This window comes from Manacus candei, unplaced genomic scaffold (genome assembly GCF_025592945.1).
Source record: "Manacus candei isolate 608988 ecotype Guabito, Panama unplaced genomic scaffold, ASM2559294v1 h1tg000047l, whole genome shotgun sequence".
Classification (NCBI taxonomy): Eukaryota; Metazoa; Chordata; class Aves; order Passeriformes; family Pipridae; genus Manacus; species Manacus candei.
The window spans coordinates 11,572,250-11,596,171 of NW_026138095.1; the positions used below are offsets into that span (position 1 = coordinate 11,572,250).

Here is a 23,922-nt window from a genome sequence, read left to right on the forward strand (position 1 = left end):
GGGCCACAGAACATGGTATTTGGTCACAATACACCAAAGAAAATCCCTAAACTGGTCCCAGGTTTGGGCACAGAGAGATTCTGGCTCCTTTTAACCTTTATGCATGTGAAATTCTGTAAGCCATAGGCCTGCAGTTATGGTTTGAATGACAACTCTGTGCTCCCCCCGAAGGATGCAGCTCTGCACCTTAAAAATCTCAGTCCCAGCAGGCACTTTGTCTAAGAATTCCTGGCTTTCAAGCTCTTTTTAAAGTAAATAAAAATAAAAAATCCCAAACTGCTTTGTATGCACATTTTACAAATCTAAAGAGGCACCTGCTCGAGCGACAAAAAAGCAGCCAACTGACAAACTCCAACAAAAGGGAAAAATTAACTCTAAAAAATGAGCAGAAGGGAAGGAGGCCAAGCTGTGTAAATCACACTTCCCAGAGCAGATCTCCCAGCCACATCTTCATCCCCGTGATGAAGATGTGCTGTGCTCTGCAGAGGAAGGAAGTCACGGGTTCAGCCCAGAGCTCAGAGCAAACAGGGACACCCAGCCAGCTCTGCCCCTATCAGCCCCCTCCCCTGCACACACCCACCTGGCCAGAGGGGTACCCATAGCACAGGTGCCCCCCAGGCAGCTCAGCCCACCCACCAACCCAAGGGCATTTCCCAGAGACCCCATGCTGGGAGGAAAGGACAGGCTGGAACCCAGAGGCTGGTCGGGCACTGCCCAGGCTCCCCAGGGCAGTGGGCACAGCCCTAAGGCTGCCAGAGCTCCAGGAGGGTTTGGATGATCCTCTCAGGCAGGGCCAGGAGCTGGACTGGATGATTCTTGTAGGTCCCTTCCAACTCAGCATATTCTGGGATTCTGTGATAACCATCACACCCCCAGGGCTGCAAGACTGGCCAAAAGGGGAGGTTTTACCCAGTTTTTGTCTTGAAGGACAAGTAAGCCAAATAATTTGCCTTCTCACTGTGTGCAGAGGCACAGACACTGCCCTGTGGGGTGATGAGCTCAGGCAGGAGGCTCCAGCAAGCCCAGAAATCCTCCCAACCTGCCCCAGGAAGCAGCTGTGGCCGCACAACACTCAGTTGGTCAGAGCATGGTGCCAATAACGCCGAGGTCATGTTTGATCCTTGTATGGGCCATTCACTTAAGAGCTGGACTTGATCCTTGTGGGTCCCTTCCAACTCAGAATGTTCTGTGATTCTGTCACATGGTCCCAGCCCACAGAGCATGGGCTGGGCCTGTGTTGTCACCTCTCTACAAAACCTTTCCTAGGATGTTTGCAGTGTTGGGAGCCTGGCAGAGAAGGGACGAAGCCCAGGACACTCCCTGCCTTCAGCTCTGCCCCTGGCTAGGAGGTGTCCCCACCTGGCACCCTCAGCTGGGAACAACCAAACAGGGAAGGTTAATCCTTGGTCTGCCTGGTGCTTCACATGTCAGCAGAGAATCACAGAATGGTTTGGGTTGGAAGGGACTCTAAAGCTCATCTCACTCCAACCCCTGCCATGGGCAAGGACTCCTTCCACTATCCCAGGTTGCTCCAAGCCCTGTCCAACCTGGCTTTGGACACTTCCAGGAATGGGGCAGCCACAGCTTCTCTGGGGAAGTAGAAGGATTTCAGGACTTTTGAGTCAAACCAAGCTGAATAGAGGAAGCAGTGTGATATACAGTGACTCACAGCTGTTGTTCAACTCAAACCAGGTTGCTTCATTACTGGTTAGTAAATACATGTAAAATTATTTATTTCTCTTGGGACACCATTTCGAAATGAGCCACTTTTCCAGAACTACATCCTTTCTCTTCATCTCTGAAGAGACTGCACAGCAAAACTGACCTTATCTTGGGATCAAACTTAATATTTCACTGATTTGCCAAAATCCCCATCAGAGATATCCTTATGGACATTCCCTGGGGCTCTGGATCCCCCCAGTCAGCAAGCCCTGTGCCCCTGGGGAGGGGGTGATGTGAGACCTGCTCTGTTAGGCTGCAGCAGGATGGGAGGACAGCCCCAGGATCCAGCCGTGGCTTACAGCCTGCACTTATCCATTAGCACCATCCTCTGCTTAATTGGGATGCAATTCCCATCATTGCATCCTGAGGACAGTTTGGATCCTTGCCAAGAAACTTATCCTATTCAGCACGGGCTTAAATTCCAGGACATTAAAGACACACTTCAAGTCAAGTACAAGCCATAAAAACAGTAGCAGAATGAAGCCTGTGTTTGGCACAGCCCTCAGGGTGAGGGGTTCAGGATTCAAATCCTCATGTTGGAAAACAACATCTTCCACAAAACCAGGGCTCTGATGACCAGAGAGTTTCATTGTGGGATTTAAGGGTCTGCAGGTGCCAGTGCAGTGCCCACAAACCACACGGGCAGCCCACCTACAGGTGGGCTCTCCAGTGATCACCCTGAACTCTCCAGTGATCACACGCTCCAAACCCCAATGGCTGCCCCAGGAATTCGGGAAGGTGCCAGGAGAGCTGTGACTCAGTCAGAGCCTTACCTTGCAGCATGGCAGAGGTGGTGTAGTAGTTAAACGGGACCTTCTTCACCACATATGTGTCTGTGTCCAGAGAGGAGAGTTTGTCCCCCACCAGCACAGACTTCCCTGTGCCCGCAGTGCCCACCAGCATCACAGGGCGCCGGCGCTCCAGGAGCCTGTCCAGGAGGTACCACACACGCACTGTCTCAGGGGTGGGCACCAGGCAAGCCTGAGGGGCAGAAAGAGCAGGTGACTGTCCCCATCACTGCCACCACCCCACAGCCATGTCACAGACTCACAGAGTCTCAGAATGTGCTGAGCTGGAAGGGACCCACAAGGATCATCAGTCCAACCCTGGCCCTGCACAGGCCCATCCCCAGGAGTCACCCCCTGTGCCCCAGAGCATCATCCAAACCCTCCTGGAGCTCTGGCAGCCTTGGGGCTGTGCCCACTGCCCTGGGGAGCCTGGGCAGTGCCCAACCAGCCTCTGGGGGAAGAACCTTTGGTTGAGATCCAACCTGAGCCTGCCCTGACACAGCTCCAGCCATTCCCTGGCTGCTGTCCCTGGTCCCCCCAGAGCAGAGCTCAGTCCCTGCCCCTCCTCTGCCCCTGCCCAGGAAGGTGGAACTGCAGTGAGGTCTCCCCTCAGTCTCCTCTTCTCCAGCTGAACACACCAAGTGCCCTCAGTGTCCTCACACGCCTTCAAATCAAGGCCCTTCCCCATCCTCCTTCCCTCCTTTGGACACTCTCTAATGGCTCAATCTCTTCCTTCCATTGTGTCCCCCCAAACTGCCCCAATGTTGAGGTGAGGCCGCCCCAGGGCAGAGCAGAGCAGGACAGTCCCCTCCCTGATGCCCCAGGACAGGGTTGCCCCCCCTGGCTGCCAGGGCACTGCTGACTCAGGGACAACTGGCACCTCCAGGACCCCCAGGGCCCTTTCCTGGCACTGCTCTCCAGCATCTCATTCCCGGTCTGTACAAACATGACCTGGGGAAAAGTAAAACTGGGAGAGCCAGGAATGAGTGTGGTAATCCCAGTTTCCAGGCTGCACTAGGAAGGGAAGGACAAGCTGCTGCCAGCCATTAAAATCAATCTTTGCAGGCGGAACCCTGATGGCTGGTGCTGCGAGCAGCAGCTGGATCTGTCCATGAACACACACTTTGCTAAAGCAGTGACAGTTTTTATAAGTCATCTGCTCACTGTGGCACTTCTGGAAGGACAGGGAAGCACAGCTGGCAACCACAGTTCATCACCTGAGGAACCCTTTTTTTGGCCAAAACATAAACCTATCTCTATTTCCAGCCAGGCAGAATGATGAGATGTTGTCTCAGGGGCTTTGTCCCTACTCTGTCTCACATCCCCTCTCTCTGCAGGCCAGTTTCCCCTATTCTGCACCCGGGGCACACCAGTTCCTGGGTCCTTGGGGTGGCCTGTCCCTGCCCTTCCTGTACATAACTCAGATTTGGGAGACAGTCAAAGCACAGTACAGAGGATGGGTAATTTAGCTGTATCCATCCTTAGTGTGCAGTGCCTGACTTTTCACCAGACTTCATTGAAACACCCCCGTGCAGTCACTAAAACACGTTCTCCCAGCCAAACAACCACCTGGGGTCACCTACCTGTAATGGCACCTCTGGATCAAATTCAAACTGGGGAATAAGTTTAGACCAAGGCTCAAACTTCTTTGTTTCTGGATCAATGTAAAAGTCAAAGACTGTGCCCTGAGAGGGAAACTTGATTGTCTTGAATTCTGCCACCCACCACTTGCTGAACTCCAGTCTGTAGTCCACAAGCTGCAAGACAGACAGGAGAAAATATGCTAATCTGGAGAAATTCATTAGTGATGGAGAATGTTATCTATCCCTGTCCAACAGAGTGGGATTAGTCCCTAAAATATATTCCACAAGATAACGATCTTATCCTTTTTCCTATTATTAAGCCTAATTTTTCAATTTCTTCATTTCTTCTCATCACTCCTATTTATTCCCCTAAATAATTCATCCTCTGTGTTGATCACTCCTAGTCTGTCTGAGATGAAATAGATGGATCAATTTGAAAAAGAGAAATACGTGCCTATGCCTAAACAGACACTTGATTGATTCTTGGTGCCTACTTCTTCCAACAGACAAGGACACCACATCCATCTCCATCCGTGGCCATGGACAGTCAGAGCATGCATACCAAAGCCCTTCCTCATAAATCACACCACTCTGCAAACACTTGGTTGTTGTTTTCTGGCCTCTTTTCAAGCAGGAGCAGCAGCACTGCAGACACCAGTGTAACAAAGCCCTGGAGAGGGACCGTGCTCCTGTGGCTGTTTCCGTGCCTGAGAAGCACCTGCTTTCCTGCTTTTTGCCATCCTATCTTCTGCACAGAGATTTTGGAGCATCTGAATTCTTGTCAAGAGCTAGGGTGACAGTTTTGGCTTTAGATGTTGAGTCAGGACTGGCAAATTATGCTTAGTCCCCTCTCCTGCCCCAAGTTTCCTCTGTGACACTGGGCCAGTCACTCCACCTTCCCACACAGACCATAGGGACTGCAACCTTCAGCCCTGGGGAGAAGTGGAGGAGGGAGGGGAAAAGTGCTGCTAAAAAAATGTCTGTGAATGACCAGATGCATAACCGAGCCAGTTTTAGCAGCACAGGTTGCTCCTGGGGCATCTGTGGGTCTCTCCTCCCCACAGCCACCCCATGGGCCAGCACACATGGACTGCTCAGCCGCTATCAGCAATCCTGGGTTTGAACTGAGTTCCCTCTGCAAAGTCCCCCGAGCCACCATCCCTCAAAAGACCAGAGGATTTGCAAAACACATTACTAGTATCCAGGATTTTGCAGTCTTGTGCTACCCAGAGGGACAATATGACTGTAATCTCCATTCTCCCGTTGTCACAACCCCCTGGCCTGGCAGTGGAGCAGCAGAGAGGGACGGGCAGCACTGCTAAAAGCTTTCTCTCAGTGCTACCCTTACCCTGCCTGCAGAGCAGTGGGATGGGCTGCCTGCCTCCCTGAGCCCTTACGTGGAGCTGCTCCAGCCCCAGCTCTACTGCCAGAACAGTGTCAAGCTCAAACTGCTTCCTTAACAAAAACCCCATATGGATTTCTGTTAATTTCAGAGCCTGGAAATGGCAAATCTATCATCTGTTTTTATCCAGGGCCCCTCTCCCCACCCCCAAACAGAGCAACAGGAAGCCTTCCAGCCTGTTTGTCCTGACATTTCAGCAGCAAAAGGTCAGCACGAAGGACCCCCTCGGTGGGGAGCAATAAACAGCTTTTATATTGGCTCATTTTTCAGGAGGCTGCCCCTCTCTGGGCCGTGGTGCTGCGCTCTCCTTGCTGACATTTACAGAGCGGCACAGCGGCAGCGCCCGGCCCAGCCTGCCAGCCCAGCACCCTCCTGAGGGATGCTGTGCCTGCACACTGTGCCACCCACCCAGCTGTGCCATGGCCTTGCTCCTGGGGAGCCAGCACAGCCAGGGACTGACTGCCACGGCGTGAGAATGCTGTGTCCATGTGCCACCCGCCCCCGCTCCAGGGAACTCACCCCAGGAGCTGGAAGCCCCTCTGAGGAGAGAGCAGCTTGTACTGCTGGTCAGGGACCAGGCATGCTCTCCAGGTTTGGTTTGTTGGCTTTTCAACTCATCCTGCACTGACAACACTAAGGCTGAGTTTTTCCCAGCTGGCACACAGGGAATGGAGGGTTAAATCCTCCACAAGACCCAAGAAAGCTGGACTCATACAGGTCATTCCATGGCCATGAGGTGTGATGGTACCGAGGGAGCACCATGCTGAGCTTGACCAATGTTTATCCCTCCCTGAAATATCTGCTCCTTGGCTGGAAGCAAACAAAAGGAGTCCAGCAGATGTTGTTGGTTTAGCACTGAGGAACATGGACAAAACACACTGGGACCCCAGTGAGCACCTGAGCATCCCCTGAGAACAGCAGGGGGAACATCTCTGGTGTCAGGTTCATGGAGAGACCTCCACATATTCCAGACAACACGCAGCCTACCAGACACCAGGTTCGGCTCTCTGAGCCCTTGACAGCAGTGTCCTGCCACTGGGCAGACCCACAGGCAGGACCACAGGCTTTATCCTCTGACCAGGAGATGTGACCACACAGCAGGCCCCAGCAGGGACCAGGCAGGACCAGAGTGAGCAGCTCCAGCCGATGCCAAACGTGCCTCCAGCAGCAGTTTTGCAGACACTGCCACTGATCCTGTGCCACCTGCTGAAAGCCTGGGACTCCAAATCTAGGTCTTCACATACCACACGTGCCCTCAGATCCCTCTACAAGCACTTCAGGTTTCTCCTGCCTGCCCTGAACCAATCACGTGAAAAATCTCCAGCCTTCCTAGCCATCAGTGTGGAAACAGCAATGCCAAGGGAGGTTGGGAAGGCATCCTGCAAGCACAGGCAAGTACACAGCCCACTGCCTCTTGTCTGTTATCACTGCTAACAGCTGGGAGCTATAAAACAGCAGCAGCTTTTCCAATTGCTTGGAAATCAAGAGACAGCCCGGCTGTGTCGAGGCCACGTGGCCAGAAAACAGGGCAGAATGGGACATGGGCAAAAGGAGATGCCCACTTCCCTCCTGCTTACAAGGCATCAGGGCAGAGACAGAGGCAGCAAAACAACCCTGCCTCCCCCAGGCAAGCCTAAATCTTTCTCAAGATCCCTGTTGTTCACGTGCTCCAGCTCCCACAAGGCAGCTGTGTTTCAGCCCAGCTGGGATTGCTTGTGCTTCTCCCACATTTGAAGGACCAGGAGCTGGGAGGGGGCTGGAAACGTGCAGTATCCAGTGCTGCCTCCCAGGGATACCTCCCTGTCAGAGATCACGCCCACCTCCTCTAATGAGGACAGATGGATTCTGGGCTGACAGCTGCAATCAATCCATGGGATGGATGTGCTATGGGAAGCAGCAAGGACAGGAGGGCCCTGTCTCCCTCTGCCCCATGGCCAAGAGAGTGCTTTGAATGTCAGAGGTGCCGCTAATGAACCACGGGCTGATTAATCCTCACAGCCCAAGAGGAGCTTGATCTCTGGATTGTGCCCTCCTGGGCTATGGGCATCCATCCACTGTTGCAGTCCAAAATTTGGATACCCGCAGAAGAACTGTTAGGATCTGTGTGGTAAACCTGGGGCAACAGAAGCTGAGAGAAATCACTTAACCTGAAGGACTTGACCTTCCTCACAAGACCTGTTGATGTACAATCCTGTGGATTAACCTGGCTCCTGCAGCAGGATAAGGAAGGACTTTGAGACGAAGTTATCAAACCGTGTTGAAACCCCTTTGTTTTCTTCCCCCTCATGTAATCCTGGTTAAGGAAAATATTAAGCAATTGTGTAACTGTAGCAGAAACCTGTGTAATCCTCTAGTTAATGTAAAGCCATCCCCTAATTAACACAACTCGTCCTCCTCATTAACATGTCCAGCTCCCAAGACCCTTAAATTGCACTCGCTTGTTCAATAAAGTATTCTAGTTTTTGCCCCCATATCGGGGATCATCTTAGCTTTCTGGACCCTTATAATCCACCAACACCCCAACCAAGCCCAGCTCCTCACTGCAGAGACCCCCAATAGCTGCTCACCCAGACGGGAGGTCAACCTGAGAGCTCCACCCACCCACCTCAGCCTCACCAGCACACTCAGCCAAGGGTGTTCCACTTCAGGGGGAGCACAAAGCCCATTCTGCTCTGCCCCACTGACTTTCTTGTGTAATTCTACCAGAAACTGAGGGCAGCCCCCAACTCTCAGCATCCACCTAATAACAGTCAGAAACAGGTTTGTGCTATACCTGCACATTTCCCTGCACAGTCAGGTGGTTGGATAAGGCTCCACTGATGGATTCATCTGATCAGTCCATCTTAATTTTGATCACATTATGCACATCCACACACCGCTATAAATTAACCGGATGTTTCTCCCCAGTGAAATGTTTCTTCATAAGCAAACATCCCCCCACCTCCATCCCATGAGCCCCTAGACATTCTTTGGTGTTACCCCCTGGATAACAAGGCCTTTAGTAAAAGGGATTGTTCAGTTGAGGTTTCTGGGTCAAACACCATCACTGACACAGCATTGGGTCTAGGAAAGTAGGAAAAAAAGAAAAAAAGAAAAAAGAGATCTGTATGAAAGATGCTGATGTGGCACCTCCCTTCTTACCTGGTCCTGAAACATGGATCCACCAAAGGCCCAGACAGCAGCAAAGACAAAGTAAAGCTCATAGAGCTCCTTGGGACAGTCAGAAGGTGTGTTCTCCTCAGTCAGGAGGCATTCCAGGAGGTAACACAGCATCTGAACCATGCTCTGCTCAGGAATGGGAATAATCTTCTTAAATCTAAGGGATGAAAAGTGAGAGCATAGGGAATACAACTGGGTGAAACACCAGGGTTGCTTCAGCCCAAGAAGGCAAGGCAGGAATGCTTTGTCAGAACATCCGTATTTTCATTGTCAGCAGTGTGGGTCTCATTCCCTTTTCCTTGTCTCATTCCCCGGAACAGCACTAAGGAGAACATCCATCCCTTCCCTGGGCCCTCTGGCACTGGCACACACACATAATAACAGTAATCAGAAGTTTCAAGCATTTTAAAACTTTGATCCTCTTGAAAGAAGTAAAATGGAAGAGTTGCTGAAGGCAATGATTTCCTGGGAACACGAGGAGTTGAAAAGCGGTCAAATAGAGGAGTAATAAAATCAAACCTTTCATCTTGCCATTTTACATTCGTTTAAGCTACACTTACAGAATTCCAAACTAATACTGTAGCAGCACTGAAGTCCTCCATAAAGTAATTACAGCTATTTGAAAGGTTGGTTCTACAATTTCTGAATTAAGCAAGCTACCAAAATGCTCTGCTCAGGGCTGCTGCAGCTAATCCTAGGATTTCATGGGCTGACACAATGATCAGCAAAGAGGGTGGGAAGTGTCAGATGGACTTTGCTGCCAATGGCTACAGCAGCTTGGGCACCCAGAGAGCAGCTCCCTAGCAAGATTCCCAGCTCCCACTCCCAAGGAGCACTGCCTGCACTAAAGCAGTTCCTCCTGACCCCTTCCCGTTGGGGCTGACAACTGAGTTGTACATTGACTTTTCTTCTTTTTCTACATATATATATTTTTAATGCAAATGCAGCTATGGGGAACAAGCAGAAGATGGGAGAATCATACAATCATAGACTGGACTGGGTTGGAAAGGACCTTTTAAAGGTCATCCAGTCCACCCCTCTGCTATGGGCAGGGACACCTTCTACTAGCCCAGGTTGCTCCAAACCCCGTCCGCCCTGGCCTTGAACACTTCCAGGGATGAGCCACAGCTTCTCTGGACCAGCTGTGCCAGGGCCTCACTACCCTCACAGCCAAGAATTTCTTCCTAATACCTAATCTAAATATCCTTTCTTTCAGTTTAAAACCATCACTCCTTGTCCTATTGCAACAGGCCCCGCCAAAAGGTTTGTTCCCTTCTCTCTCACAGGCCCCCTTCAAGCACCAGCTCCCTCCCTCAAGGTTTTTGGATCTCTCCTTTGGCCAGTCCTCACCACTGTGTGGGTCAGAGAGCTGTGTTCCATTATGACAAGCAAGAACTGTGGTCTTGCCCAACTTCTCTGTGGGCACTACTTTGAGGGTAACTCAAGCCAAGGAGCACCAGGACCCCTTCAAATATCCAAGATCTTCATGTTCATCAGTCTGGTGTCCAGCCAGGAAACATGCCCAGCTGGATGCTCACACAGACTGACTTGATTGTGTTCAAATGCATCAGGAAAGAAATTCAAGAGAAGACTGCCTGGAGAGCAATCCACCCTCTTCTACAAACACCAGCTTCCTTCTCATCCCCAAGGGGCAGGAAAAGACATGTGGCAAGAAAAGAAGTGGGGAGAGGATAAAAGAGGATCTGCTCTCTCCATCTTCCACACTGCACATGGAAAACTTCCCTTCAGCAGTGGTCTAAATCTGCTCTGCTGAAAAATAACTTGTGGAGTTAACTCAAGTCTGGGCTGACACATCAGGAGACTGGAAAGACTTCCTCTTTAGGATCTCCTGGATTAACTTTCCAAGAGATACAGAACCGATACAAGCACAGAATCAAGTCACTATCCAGTGACGAACAGATGTGCCCAGACAAGGATGGGCAGGAGTGTCAGCTGCCCCCTCACCCTGATGTTCCTCTCAGCTGAAGTCAACGACACTCAGGGCTCTGGGGACAAGGAGAACACTGGGCACACATTACACAGAGCACAGCCCCAGCACAGCTGGTCTGGAAAGTGGTGAGTGAGCCCCTGCCTCCAGGTGGTACCTTGTCCTGAGGGTGTCCAGGCAGACTGGCAGGTACTTGTCAAACAGGATGGTCAGGTTGGCTCTCTCAGACTCGATCTCTCGCCGGTCAATCCAGCTGCTCACCGGGGGATTCCAGCCCAGGTCCGATGGGTTGATGTACAGGATCCCTTCAGGCCCAGAGGAAGAGAGAACATACAGTGAGGACACAGCAGAGACCACAATTTCCCAGCAGAATTTCTCAGCTACTTTCACACAACTAAAACCCTGCCAGACACACCTGGTACCCCATTACCTGCTCCCTCCTCCTGCCCCACTGCAGAGTAGAAACATTAAGAGTGAAGAGATGGAACTCAGGAAACCAGGACACTTTTCATGACTCTGCCCCAAATTTTGAGCATGATCTTGTCTGAGGCTGGTTATTGCTCTGGGCCCCAGATATGAGGAGACACCTTCATTCCCTTCTCCCATGAACCCCTCCAACGATCAGGAGCATTTTGGGATAGAGACTGGCCCTCTCCTCATCCATCAGAGCTGTGCAGGAGCACTGTCTCAGCAGTGCTGGAGCCATGGTCACACATCAGCAGTCAGAGCACTCTGGGTACATTCCCAGCATGGTGACAGGTCCCCACGTGGATCCAGGGTCAGGATCCTCAGTTTGTCCATGTGCTTCAGGAAGCGACCCTGCACACCCAGGGCAGCTGTGCTCCCAGGCTGGGAGCTTTCAGGAGGGACCAAGTTGGCCAACAAAAGGCTGACTAACAGCACTAGATTCTGCTTGCTCCGTGCAGAATCCCAGGGTGGGACTCACGCCGGGACTCACCCGCCCTGGACACGGTGGCCGGGGTGGCCGAGCGCAGGTGGCTGATCTCAAAGAGCAACCTCATCGTTGGGTTCAGAGGGATCCTCTCATTGCTGGCCAGGGTCAGCACCTGCATGTGGCACACAGACAGACAGACAGACAGACAGACTGAAGCTCGCCCAGGAACAGCCATGAAGAGCATTCAGCCCTTGGCTGCTCAGCCCAGCTTCCCGAGGAGCTCTTTGGCAAAGGGCTGCAATCCCAACACTGTGACCAGCACTTCAAGGGAGGGGATTCTGCCCCTCTGCTCTGCTCTGATGACACCCCACCTGCAGAGCTGCCTCCAGCCCTGGGGGCCCAGCACAGGAAGGACATGGAGCTGTTGGAGTGAGTCCAGAGCAGGCACCAAGATGTTCCAAGGGCTGGAGCACCTCTGCTATGGGGAAAGGCTAAGAGAATTGGGGTTGTTCAGCCTGGAGAAGTCTCTGGGGTGACATAATTGTGGCCTTTCAGAAGGGGCTCCAAGAGAGCTGGAGAGGGACTTCAGACAAGGATCTGGAGTGACAGAACAAGAGGGAACAGTTTCAGACTCAAAGAGTAGGTTTGCATTGGATATTAAGAGGAAATTCTTCCCTGTGAGGGTGGTGAGGCCCTGGCACAGGTTGCCCAGAGAAGCTGTGGCTGCCCCATCCCTGGAAGTGTCCAAGGCCAGGCTGGATGGGGCTTGGAGCAACCTGGGCTGGTGGAAGGTGTCCCTGCCCATGGCAGGGGGATGGAGCAAGATGAGCTTTAAGATTTCTTCCAACTCAAACCATTCTGTGAGTCTATGATATGATTTCTAACAGGCAGTAGAATGACCCTTCTCCCTCAACCCAGAATCCACAGCACTCCCTCGGGGTCTAGAATTATGCCCCTAGTCTATTTTTAAAGGGCCTGAAGTCATGATCAGGACATTCATTATTACTCACAAGCAACTCTCCAGAAAAGGGAAATTCCAATGAAAACAAACTCTGAGCTATTTCCCTCATGTACCATTTCCTCTATGCAATATTGTTTGGTCTACCTGAAGGAACACAATTGCATTATTCCAGGAGGTGTTATTTCAGCACCTGCATTTCTCCTGGGCTGAATCACACCTGACAAGGAATACCTGCTGCTTTACCTTGTATCCATTACCTTATTGTCATCCATCACAGTATTAAGAGATTCAATCCACATTGGATCAATATCTCCATCCAGTACCATCCACTTGGGACCATCATGTGTGAGGTTGGCCAGCTCTCGCATGATTGATGAGAACAGTCCTGGGAAGGTGACAGAATATGTTGATGAACACTGAAGTTGTCACCTCCTTTAAAAGTTTTTCTAAGAAGTTACTAAAAATTATGCCTTCCTCTTAAGCTTTCATAACTCTTTACATCTGTACATAAATAATACTATATCAAGATATCTTCTTTGAAGAAAAAAGCCATTATCAGTTATTATCACTGAAAATGACTGCAGACCTACACAGGCTTCATTCCCACTGCAAATCATAAGGGATAAGAAAAATGAAGAGTAGATATTCAGAGACAAAAGAAGGCATGAATTACACAATGCAGAGAAAACCATCTGAATATGCCTTGGAAATTCTTATAATTTATTTCTTTTTTGTGATTTGAAGTGTATCAAGGAAATCAAGATGCATTAAACGCTGGGTCATGGCTTTAGTGAGATTGAGGGGAGAACAAGCACAGACTGACATTGAGTGACAGAACAAAATGTCAGTGAAATCAAGGAGACAGAGAGGATACAGTGTCTCAAGGGGAGTAAATAATGAATGTTAAGAAGAGCAAGAAGCTGGGAATAGAGCAGCAGCACTACAGGGCAAATGAGAGCTCCACAAAACCAGCCCTGACCTCCACAGGAGGAAATACCTGGGGAAAGGCTGGGCTGCATGAAGGAACAGCAGGCAAATACTAAAAACAGCCTCTCTGATGGTGAACTGGGACAAGCCCTCTCTTTTTTTTTCTCCAGGACAAGCTATTCCCTTGTGATCCAGGTCAGGAATGGCCGGTGGTGTTACATGACTGAGACAAAGCTTGAGTATAACAAATGCAGAACAGCTCATCAGACACAGGTACCTGATTCTGAGAGCAGGTCAAAAAGTAACACTTCCCTGGCTCTGCCTTGACTCCATTCCTCACGTTGGACATGACTTGGCAAACACTCCAACACCGTTAGTGTCAGAACAGCTCCTGTCTCAGAGTATCAGTGCTTCCCTCATGGACACCACAATGGCAGTGGGGAGGGAAGTGCCCCTCTCCCAACCTTGTGCATCCACACCACAGAGTGGCCTCGGGAGAGTTTGGTTCTACAAAAAGCACTTTTAAGATTCCCTTGTGGGACCTTTTCCCACCTAACATGTACAGACTCTCCAACTGCTGGCAATGAAACGAGTGACAGGATGAACCAGGGAAGAGGAAAAGGAGGGGTAGATTCATAAGGGAACACATCCTCTTGTCAGTCTGTGGTGAAAATGGCCTAGCTGGTCTTTGACATCAAGAAACAACATTTTCAGGAATGGTTAATGCAGACAGTATGTGCCTTGAGCCCTCAGGGAGGAGTCCTGTGAGTTCTCTTGAAACATTAGAGGCTTGAGACCACTGGGTACCCACCTGCCCATGTCCCTCCTGCTTTCCAGTGACGCCCACAGTCCCTGACCCTCATTCCCCAATGCAGCCCTTCTGCAGGGCTCTGTATCCCACACTTCCCTCTGTCACTTTGATTTAGGGTCCCCAATAACAACTAAAAAGAAATTAACCCTGGCACTGGAGGAAAGCAGGGGGCAGGAGGGGCTGTGGCAGGGCCTGGGGAGGTGGTGGCAGCTCATCTCCTGGCACAGCTCTGGCCCAGGATGATTTATGGTGACATCCTCCCACCTCTCCCCCCGCCACCTCCCAAACCAGCCACACATGGAATCAAAGCTGCCTTTCCAGATTAGTCACAACCCAACGTTTTCACTCCAGAGCTCTGTAATCTTTCAGCAGGTTTTAAATGCTCCACTTGTCCTCCTCAGGAGCAATCAGGATCAACAGCCTGGCAAATGCCATGTGCTAGAAATCAGACAGTGATAGTGCAAAAACACCACTCAAAGGTCTGTGAGCGTGCTATTGGGTGTGGAAATGTGGGGATGGCACATTTTGGGGGGCCCCAGTGCACACCATAGGGTAGGAGGGAACTCTCTTCCATCACCAGCCCAGCCCTGAAAACCAACCTGCCCCAGTTAGGAACTGGGAAGTGCTGGTGTTAATGGACAGGATAATTATCCTTATGGCAAAAGGATAAATTCCCATTTGATAACCAAAAAGCTAAACCACCCTACATGTCCTTTCAACAGCAACCCCTCACATGGCTGGAGCAGCACACAGGCCTCTGGGCTGTCAGACCTGGGTACAGAGGACTGGCCATCCTGCTGGACTCAGAAGGTCCATTAAAAACATCCTTTTTATCCCCAGATTCAGCGTGAAAAGACATTTACCATCTTTCCACTCTCTTGTTGCTGGGTTAATGATGCCAAAAAGCTCATCGTTGGTGACTGCCTTGGGGTTGAGGTCTGTCCACACAGGACGTCTCTTCATTATCTGGTGGGTCCTGTGCAGGGATCTCATCACCTGGGACTTGCCCGTGCCCGCGTTTCCCACCACGAACACGGAGTGTCGGACCATCAGCAGCTCCTCCAGCTGCACCACCTGGGAAAACACACTCCCACAGCTTAGACAAAGATGCCAAACTGAAGTTCAGATCTACAAAACCTGGTCTAGTGGAAGGTGTCCCTGCCCATGGCAGGGGGTTAGAATGAGATATCCTTGAAGGTCCCTTCCAACCCAAACTATTTGGTCTTTCTGTGATTCTATGAAATGAGCTCTCATTGGGCCTCTCCTTCAGAAAGCTGTGACCCAGAGACATAAATGGACTTGATACTGAGTTTGTTTTGCTCTGGGCACTCTAACTATGATATGTGAAATCCTCAGTGGGCAGACAAACCTCCTGGAAATACCATCTGACAGCCATCAGCTGAGGAGCCTCTGCTCTCCAGGGTGCTCTCCACATGTGCATGAGCCTACAAGTCAGTTCCTTGGCCAACTCAGGGACGAGGCAGTGCTGGTTTTAGGGGCAGCTGCAACTGCATTAGACCCAGCATAGCTGACTCTGTCCTCCATCAGGGTCTATCTGCAAGGGGAATATTGTGGCTGCTCTAATCCTGGAAGTGTTCAAGGCCAGGTGGGACAGGGCCTGGAGCAACCTGTGTCCCTGCTCATGGCACGGGGGTGGGACTGGATGATCTTTAAGATCCCTTCCAACCCAAACCACTCTGGGATTCTGTGACTGTGCAGAGCCTTCTTTGTAGAAGCAAAGTTGAGAAAACCCAACTGATTTGATGCTGGTGTAGGCAGAGAACATCACTTGGTCTCACTTTGAGCACAAAGTTGTCCTCAGGCTGCAGCCGCAGCTCCAGCACAGCCTGTCTCACCAACGCCTCGAAATCCAGGTCACGCTTCCGAGGCACAGCCAGGGCAGGGAACAGATCCCCAATGAGCCCCATGAACACGGGCATATCGTCTGTCACGATCTTGGGGATGTTGAAGTCACGCAGGGAGCGCATCAGAACCTGCTCCTCAGGGCGCTCGGGGTCGGCGCGTTTGAGGGACCCGGCGACCACCAGCACGGACTTGATGGCACGGAGACCCCAGTCATAGTGATCCTGCAGGGGGAAGGGAGAAATCAATTAAAAAGAGTTTATGAGCACCATGCAAGTGAGGAACCAGCAGCTCCCAGCTGCCAGACCACTCAGCTACAGAAATACTGCAAGTCAAACACACGGTCACAGAATATTCTGAGTTGGAAGGCACTCACAAGGATCTTTAAGTCCAACTCTTCAGTGAATTGCCCCTCCAGGGATTGAACCCACAACCTTGGCATTATTTGCACCAGGCTCTAACCAACTGAGCTCATCTCAGGGTTATCTGTGTTGTGGCCAGAGACCTCCATCAGCCTGAGTTACCTGATCTCCATTTAAGCAGGTGAGCTTCCCATCAGGGACAGTATTAAAGAGTCAAATAATTCAGTTGCTCATGCCATGCCGTGGGCTCAGAGCTGGCACTAAGTCAGCAGTAGGATTTGCATTCCAGAGACCTAAGTAATTTTTTCCCCCTAGATCACAAAGCAGTTTGCTTGGCCTTTATGCAGCTTAGGCAAGGCCAGCCAGAGCCCTGGATCTGCAGGAGCTACTGAGCAGAAAGGCTTGTTAGTCCATTCTGAGGCCCCAGACACCCAAGGTTCTCCATCCTCCCCATCATGAGGCTACGAGGCACATTTGGTCTTGGGGAAAGTCCACCAAGCAGACACTGCTCAAAAGGAATCCCAAAGATGCCTGAGAGGAACTCAAGCCAACAAGCAACCCTTTTTATTTCTGCTCTGTTAAGACCTGCAGAGCCCAGCCTGACAGCTGAAAGCTTTGTGTAGGAGGCCATGGCTCCCATCAAGGCCTCCAGGGCACAGCACAAAGTTTCTGTGACAAGGCATCCCCCACCCAAGCTCATGTTGCAACAGCCAAGATCAGGTTTTCCATCTGGAATCTTGATTCAACTCATTACTGGACCCAGATTTGATCTGTGCAAGGAAAAATCTGATTAATTAGAGTTTTGCACTGCAAATGACCCTGTTATCAACACCTGACATGACAGGGAAGTGTTAGGTTGGACTCAGAGAGGGATAGTCACCATAAACCCCTTGTGGCAGGAAAATAGGAGCCAAGAGTCTGGAAAGCACTGAATATCACCCCAACCATGGTACCATTTGGACCCTTTGAGAAATCTCTCCCACTAATGTAGTTGGTCAAGTGCTTTTCTCCCTGCAGATCCTCCAAGAAAGCAGCTTGAAGATCTGATGACCACAAACCTTCCCTTCTTCCAGCAGCTGCCACCAATGCAGTCAGTAAATCAAAGCTGTGAAGCTTCAGTCATGGAGGTGTGTGGCAGAGTGTCACATTCCTGATTCTGGGAATGCATAGGCCCAGGCACAGCAGTGAGCTCACCTGCTTGGACAGGAGCTCTTTGCAGAGTTGGTAGAGAGTGATGAATTTCCTGGCCAACACCCGGGCCTCGATGAACCCCTCGGCCACCAACATAATCTCACAGATCAGCTCAAAGTCTGGCACAACCATGGCACAGGGCCTGGGGAGACAGGCAATAAGAGACTGCAGAGCAAGTACTGATAACACATCTTAAGGGCAGTGGGTCTGGAGCTTTATCTTCCAGGTCTTCTCCAGGGAGGCAGGTCACACACTGCCTTTCCCAGGCACAGAGCTCCTTTGCCCTCCCCGTGTGTTCCCAGAGCCAGGCTTGGTGCACAAGGCTGAAACTATCTGTAAATCCCCAATGCAAGTGAATGTCCCAAGAAAACAAAGCCAAACCTGGATGTTCCAAAGGACAATTTCTGCCACTCTTATAACACAGGTAACAAACTTGATCTCGACTCACCTGAATAGAGCTTTCAAATTCTCAGGTAGTTCAGTTCGTCCTGCATAACCAGGGTTCATGGTGATGAAAATGCCTACTGAGGGGACCAAGTTAATGTCTTCTCCAAGAAAATTGAAGGATTTCTTCTTCTCCCGTATGGCATCCTGCACACTCTTCACCTGGGAACCAAGGCAGTGCTTAGTGCTGCTGTTCAGTTATGAAACCCCCCCAGACTGTTGTCCCTCCCGTTGGCCCATGACAACTGGGGATTATCACTGCTCTGGTTTGGTTGTTTACTGACCAAATAAAGCTTTATACACTGTTTAGAGCAAATTTGTGTGGCAATATCAGTCTCCCATCACCATCATCTCCATCAGCACATCTCACAGCAAAAACACCCCCAAAGGCTAAACCAGCTCTTCCAACTTCCCAGTGTAGCAGGAGGCCAGAGCAGAGGAGGAGATGCAGGGCTGTGCAGGCACCCACAGCACAGCCAACTCCAAATGTCACCCCAAGAGTCTCACACAACACAGTCCCTGATTCCCTCACCCACCTTCACCCCTCCCCACACTGCTCCTCGTGACAGCCCAAACCCTCCTGTGCCTGCTCTGTTCCTTGAGCAGGCCCAGAAAAGGAGCTGCATTTCCCACAAAACTTGGCCTTAGCTCAATTGCAAACAGATCACTTGATGTTGCTTTTAACGGCTTTGGGACATCAGATGCCTAATTTAAAACCAAACCCACAAGGCAGAAGCTGGAAGACCTCCCGTGACACCTTCGCTCACTAATATTGGCTGGTCTGCTCTATTTGCCTGATGGCAGCTTTGTTCTTCTCACTCCCCACTTTCCAAGGGAGTAAATTCACTACAGCCAGACCGTCTCATTCCTCACCTTCCACTCCAATGAGAGCAAGTCCATCACAGCCAGATCACTTCATTCCCCACCTTCCAGCAGGAGAGTCAATCACAGCCAGATCACCTTGCAAACAGCACTTGAGCGAGGGAGGACTCCCTCTGTTCACTGCTCTCACCTCACTGCTGTTTGCCATCTTACAGTTAAGCAATTAATGGGGTCTCTCTGTAAGGCCCCACATGGACATTAAGCTGCATGACTAAGACAGCCAATTAACCATCTCCATGGTTACCCTCCTAAGAGCAGGCAGGAGAGGAATGATGGAATGACAGCTGTGCCTCCGACACAGCTCCAGCCAGGAGCCAGGGCATCATTAGCAGTTGAGTCATATCTGGGCTTCTTTTGTTCAGCTTCCCTTTTTATTTTAAGATCCTCAAAGACGTTTTTCAATGACAACTTCAAACTAGAACCTGATGGAAGGGAAATGGAGAGGGAATGACACACAAACTCATGTACCCGCCGGGGACTTCTTTGGGACATCATGTGGGCTACAATGATGAGAGAAAGAGATGAGAGGAGTATGGAGTTCATGGAGGGGTTCAAAACAACTTCTTTGACCAAAACACAGAAGTTTAGAAACTTCTGGGTTCTAGATCTTTCTCTCTTCAGTGAGAGGGGGTCTAGGAAAAATTCATAACCCAAAACCTGCACTCAGCCAACACTTGGGTCCAGAAGAACTTGGATTCTTCACACCTCAATTTTCAGCACTGAAGTCCCCCAAGACTCAAAACCTTCAGTTCTGCCCATGTGGGAGCTGTCTGAGTCTGGACAATGCAGTTGCCACTACAACTCCTCTGGCAGCTGATTTACCTGGCATTTTCAGCAGATTCCCATGAGATTCGGGATCTGGACAAATCCCAGATCCAGCTCTCCTTCAAAACATGAGCCAGAAGTTGCAGCAGGGCCTGCTCTCATCCTGCTGCCCCATGGTCATACCTGGGCTGCCCAGATTTCAGCTCCTGCCAGGAGCGACTCACACCCATGGGGCTTTCCTTGGTGCCCCCTCCTCATTTCCTGGACAGGGGAGTCTCCTCCCATAGTTCTTTCCCCTCTGTAAAACATTCCCAGATTTCCCAATGGGCCAGTGAGGGGAAGGGAAGGAAGGGAATGGAAGGAAGGGAAGGAATGGAAAGAAGGGTAGGAAGGGAAGGAAAAGAAAGAAGGAAGGAAGGAAAGGAAGGGGAGGAAGGGGAGGAAGGAATGGAAGAAAGGAAGGAAGGAAGGAAGGAAGAAAGGAAGGAAAGAAGGGAGTTCCACACCCTGGGGACAAGTAAGCACTATGAAAATGACTCTTGAGTGTATTCCTGTTTGCTGAACATGACCCACAGCCTGTGCCTGACTGGAGGCAATAAGTAACCCCCAGAAGTCCAGCAGCCCATGGATCTGCCCCAAACACCATCCTCCCCTTCACAGAAATGGTTCCCCAGGTGGCATTTGCAGCAGCCATGAGTCAGGGCAGATCTCCTCCCTGCAGTGATACACTGAGATTATCCCCCAGCACATCAATGTCATGAGTGTCATGCTCAGGAGGAGCAGGTAGAGACATGGTGGGTGCTGATCTGGGGGAAAAAGCTGTAAAGAATTGCCTCCACACAAATGCTGTGACTGGAGGAAGAAAAGAAATGGCAAAACTGCTTGCAGCACATCACTGCTGCATTTTGTCCATGCTGTGACATTCATGTGATTAATCTTGGGATATATCCCTCAGCTGCCCTCACAAACTGAGACTGGCAACAGGCACTTGCCATATTTAGCCTCATGCCAAAGGCTGCAGCACAGCTCTGCCTCACTTACCTGGACAGCAACCACCGAAAGCACCTCAACTGAGATCCTGTTAAATTCATCAAAACAGCCCCAAGCTCCTGTCTGGGCAAGGCCTTTGTAAATATTCCCACAAGACTGAAAAGAAAAAAAATAAAATAAAATTACAAGAGTAAAATCACAAGTGGAATCAACTCCAGTAAAAAATGGATTTTATTTCCCAGCCTGTTTATTTATAGCAATTTACAGCCTATTGTGGGTATTTAGGAAAGTGCATGGGAGCAGCAGGCACAACTCAATTACAATATTTATAGCTCTGCACAGTTTGCCTCTTGATTTTCTAATTGCCCTCTCTGACATCTCTGTGTTCCAGTTCCATTTAAAGGTCAGTGGGCTGAGTTACTGATGGCCCCCCTTCAGGAGAGACCTGAGCTGGATAAAATACGATTCAAAGCCACAAACCCACTGCACTGTGGTAGAGCACAGGGCTCAGCCCCACAAACCCAGCACACTTTGGCCCTATCCCAGGAGAGGATCCTGGGAAAACCAGGAGAGGTCCTTCCCCAATGGCAGCCTGGAGTGTGCTGAGAGGAAATAGCCAGGATGGTCTCAACTGAACAGGTCAAAATTTTCAAAGCATTTCACATGGACTCTACCTCCAGAAAGGAAGGGAAGGGAGCTCAGCTTGAGTCTCTACCTCCTGAAGAATCTTGTGTAAGTCTTAGAAGAGAAAAGGGAGGAGGAGAAAAAAGTGTTTAGCAGAAAGGAACATAGCAGGGATCTGAGGAGAGAATCAATCTAAGCAAACTCAGCTGGATTACCCTCATCCTTCAGGTTTCATCAAGCCCTGAGCACCTCCAGCCCCACATATTCAGCCTGGAGGAGCCTGAGGGGAGACCTCACTGCAGTTCCACCTTCCTGGGCAGGGGCAGAGGAGGGGCAGGGACTGAGCTCTGCTCTGGGGGGACCAGGGACAGCAGCCAGGGAATGGCTGGAGCTGTGTCAGGGCAGGCTCAGGTTGGATCTCAGCCAAAGGTTCTTCCCCCAGAGGCTGGTTGGGCACTGCCCAGGCTCTCCAGGGCAGTGGGCACAGCCCCAAGGCTGCCAGAGCTCCAGGAGGGTTTGGCTGATCCTCTGGGGCACAGGGGGTGACTCTTGGGGATGGGCCTGTGCAGGGCTGAGGGTTGGACTCGATGATCCTTGTGGGTCCCTTCCAGCTCAGCAGACTCTGTGACTCTGTGCCACAGCCCTGTGGCCCAGGGCAGCAGTACCTGGTGGTCCATCTGCTCGGAGCAGTTGAACACGTACACCATCATGCCCAGGGCTCGGCCCAAATCCTTCGTTGTCTCCGTCTTGCCGGTGCCCGCAGGGCCCGCGGGGGCTCCGCTCATGGTCAGGTGCAGGGCCTGGGTCAGGGTGATGTAACACCTTCCAGGGTGAGGGAGGAAGGAAAAGGGAAAGAGACTGAGACTGGGTCCCACAGGTCACTGTTGGGCTGCAGGGACATGGCACTTGGGCAATGAGCTCCGGAGAGCCCTGAGCCCTTCTTGGGAAAGCTCTGCACGAGCAGGGCCCATGTACAAGCTGAAAGTCCTCTTAGGCATTAACAACCACCTCTGCCCTGCTGTGATTTCCCCACAGAATCATGGAATGGTCAAGGTTGGAAAAGCCCTCTAAGGTCGCCAAGTGCAACCATCAACCCATCATCACCACTCTGTGCAGCACTAAACCATGTCCTCAAGTGCCACATCCATGTGTTTTTTGAAACCCTTCCGGGGATGGTGATTCCACCTGTTCCAATGCTTGACAGCCCTTTCAGTGAGGAATTTTTTTCCTAAAATCCAATCTACAACTCCCACAACGCAACTTGAGGCCATTTCCTTTCATCCTTGTTACGAGGGAGAAAAGCCTGACCCCCACCTCATTACAACTTTTTTTCAGGGAATTGTAGAGAGTGAAAAGGTCCCTCCTGAGTCTCCTTTCCTTCAGGCTAGACAATCCTAGTTCCCTCAACTGTTCCTTAAATCCAAGAAATACTCATCTTCCACTGGGGTCTGCCCAACCTCTTCACCTCCAGGCTGTGCTTTCTTTGGACCCTCACACCATTCATTGACATTGGGTATGTCCCAGATAGTATAAGGAAAGATTAGCTTTCCTGAAAGACCTTTCTCTTGCTGCCCAGTGCTCTTCAGCCCAAAGGACCCCACTCCCCACTATGGTTAAATGCCTGCTCTGATGGCCTACAGATGTTCCCACCCAAGGCTGCATCAGGTCCCAAAGCTACTCTATTGGGCTGATGATGGACCCCAGAGAGGTGCCCACATGTGGGTGTCTGCACCCCCTGTACAAGCCACAGAACTATGGTCACCATGGCCAACAAAACCTGAGAGTGCACGGGGGCTTGGGTTAGCTGACTAACGTGGGGTCTAGAGCCACCTGAGATGCTCATGGCTCCTGAAACATCACAGAGAGTGGAAAGATATGACAAGGGATCCACAGGAGACTTGCACACATCCAGACTGGCAGCTGAAATCCAGGTGGGACAACTCAGACCATGTCACATCATCCCAGGTATCCCCACTGAGACAGGTGAACCAAGTGGCAAATGTCTCCTCAGGATAAGATGAAAGCTTCTGGACTTCACCAATCCTGCAGGGTGTGGACACCTTGCCCAGGCAGACACCCACAGTGAGCATCTGGGAGTCTAATCCCACCCTGGGATCTGAGGCACAGACACCCCAGGGGGCAACACCATAAAATCCCAAACCAGGTGTCCAGAGAAGGGCAACAAGGCTGGGGAAGGGTCTGGAGCACAAGTGCTGTGAGGAGCAGCTGAGGGAGCTGGGGGGGCTCAGCCTGGAGAGGAGGAGGCTCAGGGGAGACCTTCTCACTCTCTGCAACTCCCTGACAGGAGGGGGGAGCCGGGGGGGTCGGGCTCTGCTGCCAGGAACCAGCAGTAGGACAAGAGGGCACAGCCTTGAGCTGCACCAGGAGAGGTTTAGGTTGGACATTGGGAAGTTCTTCCCAGAGAGAGGGATCAGCCCTTGGAATGGGCTGCCCAGGGAGGGGGTGCAGTCCCCGTCCCTGGAGGGGTTTGAGCAGAGCCTGGATGTGGCATCAGTGCCATGGTCTGGGTGACAAGGTGGGGTTGGATCATGGGTTGGACTCCATCTCAGAAGTCTTTTCCAGAATCTGGTTGATTCTGCGATTC

General features: G+C 51.0%; 2 protein-coding genes across 3 annotated transcripts in view; one reads left to right on the plus strand and one right to left on the minus strand.

The window, feature by feature from the left end:
• SHISA6 (shisa family member 6) overlaps nucleotides 1-23,922 on the plus strand; it is a 448,298-nt gene that overhangs the window by 420,953 nt on the left and 3,423 nt on the right. The window lies entirely within an intron of this gene.
• The window catches only part of DNAH9 (dynein axonemal heavy chain 9), a 188,690-nt gene that overhangs the window by 132,978 nt on the left and 31,790 nt on the right, over nucleotides 1-23,922 (minus strand). The window contains exons 12-23 of one of the 2 annotated variants that reach the window (XM_051797454.1): nucleotides 21,983-22,139; nucleotides 20,745-20,849; nucleotides 18,061-18,218; nucleotides 17,616-17,754; nucleotides 15,996-16,283; nucleotides 15,060-15,270; nucleotides 12,716-12,843; nucleotides 11,561-11,669; nucleotides 10,760-10,907; nucleotides 8,637-8,811; nucleotides 4,094-4,267; nucleotides 2,496-2,703 (exon numbers count right to left, since the gene is read on the minus strand). In XM_051797454.1, the coding sequence (XP_051653414.1) occupies nucleotides 2,496-2,703; nucleotides 4,094-4,267; nucleotides 8,637-8,811; nucleotides 10,760-10,907; nucleotides 11,561-11,669; nucleotides 12,716-12,843; nucleotides 15,060-15,270; nucleotides 15,996-16,283; nucleotides 17,616-17,754; nucleotides 18,061-18,218; nucleotides 20,745-20,849; nucleotides 21,983-22,139 (2,000 nt within the window). The remainder of the gene's footprint in view (nucleotides 1-2,495; nucleotides 2,704-4,093; nucleotides 4,268-8,636; nucleotides 8,812-10,759; nucleotides 10,908-11,560; nucleotides 11,670-12,715; nucleotides 12,844-15,059; nucleotides 15,271-15,995; nucleotides 16,284-17,615; nucleotides 17,755-18,060; nucleotides 18,219-20,744; nucleotides 20,850-21,982; nucleotides 22,140-23,922) is intronic. The other variant, XM_051797453.1, reaches the window with a different exon arrangement.